This window comes from Episyrphus balteatus, chromosome 4 (genome assembly GCF_945859705.1).
Source record: "Episyrphus balteatus chromosome 4, idEpiBalt1.1, whole genome shotgun sequence".
In the NCBI taxonomy this organism is placed as follows: Eukaryota; Metazoa; Arthropoda; class Insecta; order Diptera; family Syrphidae; genus Episyrphus; species Episyrphus balteatus.
Window position 1 is genome coordinate 80,377,970 of NC_079137.1, and position 8,386 is coordinate 80,386,355.

An 8,386-nucleotide genomic window follows, 5' to 3' on the forward strand; every position below is an offset into this window, starting at 1 on the left:
AGATGAGTAGCTGTCTAATTGATGCTAAAAGAGTACGTGCATTGAATTGAAAGAAGATGACGATATGAAATGGATAAGGAGGGGATAGAAAAGGGGGAGGGGCTGTTGAATGATTTACAATGATTCAATAGAATAAACGATATAGAAACTGATTGATGATTTAGGAAACGTGAATCAATTATTTTTTAATCAAAACGTGTCACATTAAAAAGAGGCTAGAAGAATATGGAAATTTCTTATACGAAGGAAAAATCATAAGGAAATTTGTGGAAGGAAAATTGAACATCCAATACATTTAGTTGATTGAAATTTTAAAGAAATTTTCAGAAATCTCTAGGTTTACTCTCGGGGACTCCCTTTAATCAGAAGAATGTGAACTATACACATTTCGATATGAAACTCACGTTGGGCGCCATGTTAAAGAAAAAAAATTGAGTAAGAGAAAAAGGTTTTTAATAGTTCCATGCTTTAAACTATTCTCCAAAAGATGTTAAAATAAATATTAAAAATAGTGTGGTTCCGCATTGGGCGCCATTTGCAATAAAAATTAGAAATGGGATCTTTATTAGGGTTATTGGATGCTCTTGTTAATTAGTTTAAAGGTTATTTAAGAACTAATATCCATGCATCATCATTTGACAGATAATTTTACGAAAATTTTTACACGGTAAGTGGCGCCCAACCAACGTGAAGTCACAGAAATCTTGTATTTATTTGGATAACTTCAAAAGGATAGTTAAAAGGAACTGTGTGTAGATCTGTTTTATCAAGATTTTATAATAAGTTAGATTCTTGACTCATAAACAAATTTAAACAAACCTCAAAAATGTTTCAATATTAAAGTTCAAGTGACCTCAACTTGATTTTTAAAATCTAACTTTGAATTATATTCAATCGCTCCACTTAAAATAAAAATAATTTTTAATAATTTTTTATTATTTTTGTTATTTTTTCCTCGTTATTACCCAAAAATTTTTCATATGAAAACTGAAATGATAAATTTTGTATCACTTCACAGTTTCACAGATCGGGAATTGATCTTCTGGTCTACATAATTCCTTTTAACTATTATTTTAAAGTTATTCAAATAAATACAAAATATCTGTGACTTCACGTTGGGCGCCACTTACCATATTTAACGGATCTGTGGTATTCCACTTGGGGTATTTTGAATTGTTCTATTGTTCAGTTCATTGATAAAATAATTTAAAAGATGATCTTATGAATACTTTTTCACCAAAAGTCGAGTAAACCGACATTGGGCGCCAGTTATTTAGCATTTTTAGTAAAAGAACTAGTTTTCTGTAGGTACATTTGCACGTACAAGACCGTAAGTTGTAAGCCAATCTTCAGAAACTTAAGAAATCATACAAAAGAACAAAACTCTGTTTACTCTCATTGGACGCCACTTTGTGAAGTTAAAGAAGAAAAACATTTTTTTTATAAGAACAAAAACTCTTATTAATCCATTTATTTTAACAAAAAAAAAACACAATTCTTTTTTTTTAAGAACAAACTTAATCTTCCACGAATACTTCTTCGTTTTCTTGTTTTACAACTACCACACTTTCATTTTGTGCCTGAGCCAATTGAACCATTGGAAGTCTGTTATTATTTTTTGAAGGCGCTTCAGGCTGCTTATCTCTTCGTTCAGCAAAAGTTTTATTTCCAAAAGATTGTCGCGTTAACGATCGTCCTGTAACAGGAGTTGGAGCTGCGAATGAACTTTTTTGTGATAAATACGCTTCTTCTCTTCGGGGAAAATCCTTTGGATCATTGAAAACTTCTTCGAGAGCTTGGAAAATTTTCCCTTTGAATAATATTTTCTGTCTGTAATTCATGATTTTCATGTCGGGCAGTAAACTTTGTAGAAAATCAGAATCTAAGTCTCTTTTTTGTGTCTTTGGAACAATTTCTTTTGATATTTCGTCGGAATTATTACGGCGACGTTTTTTAGCTTGAACAGGAAGTTCTTCATTAACTGGTTGGGATTCTGATTCAGGTTGTCGATCTGTTTCTTGCTCCGGCTCTGTATCTCGTTCTTGTTCGTGATCTGATTCATCTTCTTGAACTTGTTCGTCAATTGTTTCAGGTTGTGGCGGCGGCGATGGAGAGTCAAGATTTATTTGATAGTTAGAACTTTCGTCGGTCACATCGATAGATTGTCGGGAATTTTCATGCATTTCTTCCAATTCTGTTGGAGTTAAGACTCGAATTGGAATACTTGGCAGACCTGGAGCTATGTGCTTGGTAAGAAATTGTAACTCATCGTGAAGGTAGTAACGTTTGTGTCTGTTTGGTCCGCATGGTGATTTGTAAATATTCACCGATCGAGCATAAGCTGTGCGAATATTTCTCCAGCGTTCTTTGCAAGAGCCAACTAGAAACAAAAAAAGGTGTTCATGTTAATAAAAATAATAAAATGCATGGGTGGGTGTTGATTTTTGTATTTTCTTTTATATTGCTTTAATATTCAATTAATGGTATATTAAACCTTTTTTTTTCAAATTATAAAAAGTCTTTAAAAAAATGAAAATACTAATTAAGTAAGGCGGCAACATTTTTAACAAATCTCAAGAAAAAAATCAAATTTAAAACAAAATTAAATTGGCAACACTCAACAAAAATAATTCCATTAACAATTTGAGCACAAAACAAAAAAAATAAGTTAATAAAAAAAATATACAGTGGCAACATATTTAAAAATTTTAGAAAAAATCCTCAAGAAAAAATCAAATTGATTAAAAAAAACTATTAAGTGGCAACACTCAACATAAAATAATTCCATTAACAATTTGAGCGCAAAATGGAAAAAATTAAGTAAATACAAAATATTTAAAGTGGCAACAGTTTTTACAAATTTTAGAAAAATTAAATTGATTAAAAAAATGTTAAGTAGCAACATTCAACAAAAAATAATCCCATTAACAATTTGAGCGCAAAACAAAAAAAAAAAATAAGTTAATAAAAAAAATATGCAGTGGCAACATATTTAAAAATTTTAGAAAAAATCCTCAAGAAAAAATCAAATTGATTAAAAAAACAATTAAGTGGCAACACTCAACATAAAATAATCCCTTAAAACATTTGAGCGCAAAAAGGAAAAAATTTAGTAAATACAAAATATTTAAAGTGGCAACATTTTTTACAAATTTTAGAAAAAAGCTTTCAAAAAAACCAATTGAATTAAAAAAATTATTAAATGGCAATTTGAGCACAACAAATAATAAGTAAGTTACATAAAAAAAATTTAAAGTGGCAACATTTTTTTCCAAATTTTAGAAAAAATTTTCAAGAAAAAATCAAATTAATAAAAAAAAAACTATTAAGTGGCAACACAAAAATATTTCTATCAACATTTCAGAGCAACAAATTTCAATTCAGCAACATATCTTCACGAAAACGACTGTGACGCATGCAATCCAAATCAAATTAGTAAAAAAATAAAAAGTGCCACTATTTTTTTTTACAAATTTTAGCAAAATCAAATCAATAAAAAAAAAATATAAAGTGACAACATTTTTTTACATTTCTAAGAAAAAATCCTCAAGGAAAAATAAAATTGATTAAAAAAAATATAAAGTGGCAACATTTTTTACAAATTTTAGAAAAAATCAAATTGATTAAAAAAATGTTAAGTGGCAAAATTCAACAAAAAATAATCCCATTAACAATTTGAGCGCAAAAAATAAAATAAAAATAAGTTAATACAAATAATATAAAGTGGCAACATTTTTTTGCAAATTTTAGAAAAAATCCTCAAGAAAAAATCAAATTAATAAAAAATTATAAAGTGGCAACACTCAAAAAAAATAATTCCATAAACATTCTCAGCGCAACAAAATTTCAATTCAGCAATGTTTACGAATACGATAATAACGCATGCAATCTTTTTTATCATCGCACTAACACAATTTAAAAATCCAACACACTCACATAATGAAAAAAAAAAAAACTCACTCACCGGTATCGTTCACCTCACGGGCAATATTAGTCCATGCTCGTTCGACATAATCTTTCTTCAAATAATTTGGCGCCGATCGATCATACATGCATGGGTTTTCTTGTACGAGCCGACATAGTTTCGCATTCAGCAGATAATATTCAGCTTTGTGATCACTCATACTGTCTTTTGACATTTTTTTTTATTTTGTTTTTCCCACCAAAAAAGGTATTTTATAATCGCACACACGTGATACTCAAATTAAACAAAAAACACTCTTTTTTCACACAACCACGTGAACGTCATCGAACAACTGAATTTATCAAAACACAAATTATCTGTTCGCCGAGTTTTATTCGAAGACGATGAGTCAGTCAGCAACAACAACCAATATCAACAGCAGATAAGTCAAAGCTGAGAAATGATATTTCGATATACACACATTTTTTTTTTTTTTTTTCAGCCGAAAATAATCACACAGAACAAACACACTCAGTTGCTTTGTAAGCAAACGAAGCGGTGAAGCTGCGATATATCTCATCAACGTGAATGAGAGTGAACGATGCGTGTAGAGTGGAGAGTTCATTATCACTTCAGTGCGGTGAGTGGAGTGGTAATAATTATTTTTTAATTGGGAAAGAGCGTTGCCAGACTTTTTTTTTAAGAATGAGAAAAATCAATTAGGTATCTTATTAAATCGAAAAACCGATTTAGATTTTTTGTTGTGTTGTTCATGATTCATAAAAGGAAGTTAAAAAAAAAATTGAGTTTAAAAATGAAACAAGTTCGAATGTAAAAATTTATTATCTAGGAAATTAGGTAATCTTATTAAAAAAAAAAATATATAAGATTGTTTTTTAATGTTTGTTCAAAAATTTGTAGTGTCATCCATTTCTAACCTACATGTTTTACTGTCGTTTAAATAAATTTTAATGAAAAATACATTTTTAGACTTCGAAAAATTAAAAAAATACATACAGTTTTTAAATATGAATTAAAATATAATGTAAAACAAATACATATATTCTGAAAATCGGTGTCAAAATGAAATAACGAATTTTTGAAATTCTGCAGTCCAGATATTCTACTAGAACACCATATTTTACATATCAATGAAATGGTTTAAATGCCTTCATTCCAAAATGGGAACGCTTGAATTTTTGCTCGAAAAAAAAATTCCCGTATTTTTTTTTTTTAAAGCTATCCGCAGTAGAATTATGCATATTTTTGAGCTAGGTACCTCAATGAATTGTCACTTTAGTCACCTGCGGATTACATTTACACAAGGCGACTTACACCGAAAAGCTTTGCCTCCCGGCAAAAATCGACTCGTGTTAAGTGGGCTTTGAATAATAATTAAGTGCTCTAAGTACCTACTCCATTTTCCAAGAAATTTTTGAGAATTTCCCATTTTTTGAAAATCTAGTAAGATACAGATTTTTTTTATTTAATTTCAAAAATGTGTTACTAAATTAAAACATTTTTCAAAAATGAGTTCAACGCAGAAGTATTTTTCTGAAGAAAATCGCTGCTACAAATAGTGTAGCCATATACCCACGTTAAAAAATACCCCAGGAGAGAAAATTTACTCCTACAGCACTGACAAAAATAAAATGCACTACTAGGTCACACGAACTTGCTCTTAGAGTTAAAGTTGCTTAAATTTTTAAAACTTTTTATATAGAAATTTGGAAAAAAAAAAATAAAAGGGTTGGGGTCGAAATCCTGTATGTTGTAAAATTCTGTATTCAAAATACTGTATGCCAAAATACTGTATGTCAAAATTCTGTATGTGCAAAATACTGTATGAGCAAAATTCTGATAGTCAATATTCTGTACAGCAAAATTCTGGTTGGTCAAAATACTGTATTACAAAATTCTGTACGTCAAAATTCTGTAAAAATGCTGTAAAAAAAATATGGTTTTGATAATGTAAAAAAGTGCGCGCGCACTTTTTTACATTATCAAAACCATATTTTTTTTACAGCATTTTTACAGAATCTAATGCTGATTAATATAGGTAATTAATATTAGATTAATATTAGAAGCTGCGTGAAAAGGAGAGAGAGAACAAAACACTTCATTTACTTAATTCTTTTTCGTTCACTTAATTTTCCCTCTTTCACTATTTATTGAATTCTCTCGTCTTTTTTGTTAAATTTAAATTTGTTCATTGTTTCTAACATTCTCTTTTCAATTAATCTTCTTCTCTTTTATGAAAAGCCAATTTGATTTCATTAATGAATTATACTTACACCCTCCGCCAAAAGTTTGGAATCACTTTAAAACAAAATGTTGATGAAAATCGATTAATTTAATTTGTTTCTTAATAATTAAGTTAATGATTCTATCTCTATACGAATATATAAGAAAACAATGTAAGCAACTTTAATAAAATAGTTAATTGGATCAAAAAATAAAGAAAATTTCCATTTTGTAACTTGGTTTCAAATTTTTGATGTACACTGTACAATTGTACATGTCATACATTTGATGCAATGTATATTATTTTAGGCGCGGAAAAAAGAAATGTTTCAAAAAAAATATGCAACATTTCTCTTCTGCTTTCGCTGTTAAGTTTTTCTTAATTACACGTGTTAAAGTTTCTTGTTATTTAAGTGTTTTTGTTTCAAAATGAATATATCGGTTGTAAAAACGAATAAAGGCAAACAAAAATTATTAATTGACGGCTATTCATTTATCTTAGAAAGAATTACTAAAAAAGGAACTTTTAATTGGGCATGTGCCCAAAGAATTAAATACAAGTGCAAATCGCGCGTGGTCACAAGTGGCGATCAAACTATTTTAAAACATACAAGCCTTCATACACATGAACCCACTGCAAATGAAAAAGATATTATTGATGCGAACTATTAAAAGTAAACGCTAGAACAAGTGCCTTAAAACCTAGTCAAATTATTCAAAAATCGGTTGTTGAAACACCATCATCTAGCCGGGACTATCTACCTTCGAGGAACGCACAAAAATGTAAAATACAAAGAATACGGAGATCTGTACCAAACCTTAAAGAACCCGAGACCTTAGAAGAAATAGACATTCCTCTAAATTTATATGTCCTTGAAGGAGAATTGTTTTTGTTGTCGGAGAAAAGTGTTGGCGATGAACAGATCCTCATTTTCGCAACAAAATCATCCCTGCAGTTGTTACATGAGAGCGATTGCTGGATAATGGACGGAACGTTCGATGTGGTCGCAAAAGTAATGAGGCAGCTTTTTTCCATCCACGGAAGAGTTGAGGGAGAAATTGTTCCCCTGGTATTTTGCCTAATGAGCAAAAAAACCTTAACACTATATGAAGCCTTTTTTATTGAGCTTCTGAAAAAAGCTCTCGACTTTTCTATTCGCTTGAGTCCAAATAGAATTATTTGTGATTTCGAAATCGCAATAATAACCGCAGCAAAAAAGTGCTTTCGTGAAGTGGAAGTTAAAGGTTGTCTCTTTCACTTCGGACAAATAATATGGAGAAGAGTGCAAAAAGAAAGGTTTGATTGGATCTTTTTACTCCTCTTATCTAAATTATTTATTAAATTTATTAGATATTTAAATTCTTGCTCTTATCGAACATGTATTATTATTTATTATGTATATTAATTTACTTAACACTGTAAAATTTACGAATTACCTTTTTTCAGATTGGTACGAAAATATGGGACGGATGATAAAGGGTCTGGCTTTTGTCCCGGCCAATGAAGTCTCTCACTACTACAATTCCCTACGTAGTATTTTCGAAGATGACGACATTTTAAAATTAGCGGACTGGTTTAAAAAAAACTACATTCGTGGCCGTCGGAATCCTCAGTTTTGGTCCGTTTTTGACACAACAAAAACAAACACGGAAGTGTTTCCTAGGACACAAAATAGTGTAGAGGCCTGGCAACGTCGGCTAAAAACTTTGATAGGACGAAAGAAAGCCGGCTTATACACATTAATAAGTAGCTTAAAAAGCGAACTTCTTTGTGCACAATCTCAAATTGAACGGGTAAGGAATGGGGAACACATTCAAAAAAAAAAAAAAAAATATGAAAAACAAAAAACTGGCACGGATTAAAAAAAAAATGAATTAAACCACGTTGCATACTTAAAACGTATTGCAAAAAATTTAATTTTATATTGATTTCGACTCTTTTGTAAAATATATTAAGAAAAATTTGTTTTTGTTCCAAGAATTTTTTTTTTTACTTTCTTACTTTAATTAAAATACTTTAATTATAATTATAATTACGCCTTAATTGTCAATAAAAACATCAAAATAATATTCAAAACTAGTGTTATGTGTTTTTTTATCAAAGGAAATTTCTTGAAAAATACAGTATTGAAAATACAGTATTTTGCCGTACAGAATTTTGCAAAACAGAATTTTGCGTGTCAGTATTTTGTTCATACAGTATTTTGACATACAGAATTTTGTATATACAGTATAATG

At 29.6% G+C, this 8,386-nt stretch overlaps 1 protein-coding gene across 1 annotated transcript; it reads right to left on the bottom strand.

Moving 5' to 3' along the window:
• Positions 1–1,504: 1,504 nt before the first annotated feature.
• On the bottom strand, positions 1,505–4,484 carry LOC129918488 (uncharacterized). The gene is made up of 2 exons (XM_055999073.1): positions 3,965–4,484; positions 1,505–2,380 (listed from the first exon to the last, which is right to left on the bottom strand). Exons 1-2 carry the CDS (start codon positions 4,137–4,139, stop codon positions 1,518–1,520), a joined length of 1,038 nt encoding a protein of 345 aa, XP_055855048.1. The 5' UTR covers positions 4,140–4,484; the 3' UTR covers positions 1,505–1,517.
• Positions 4,485–8,386: the final 3,902 nt, after the last annotated feature.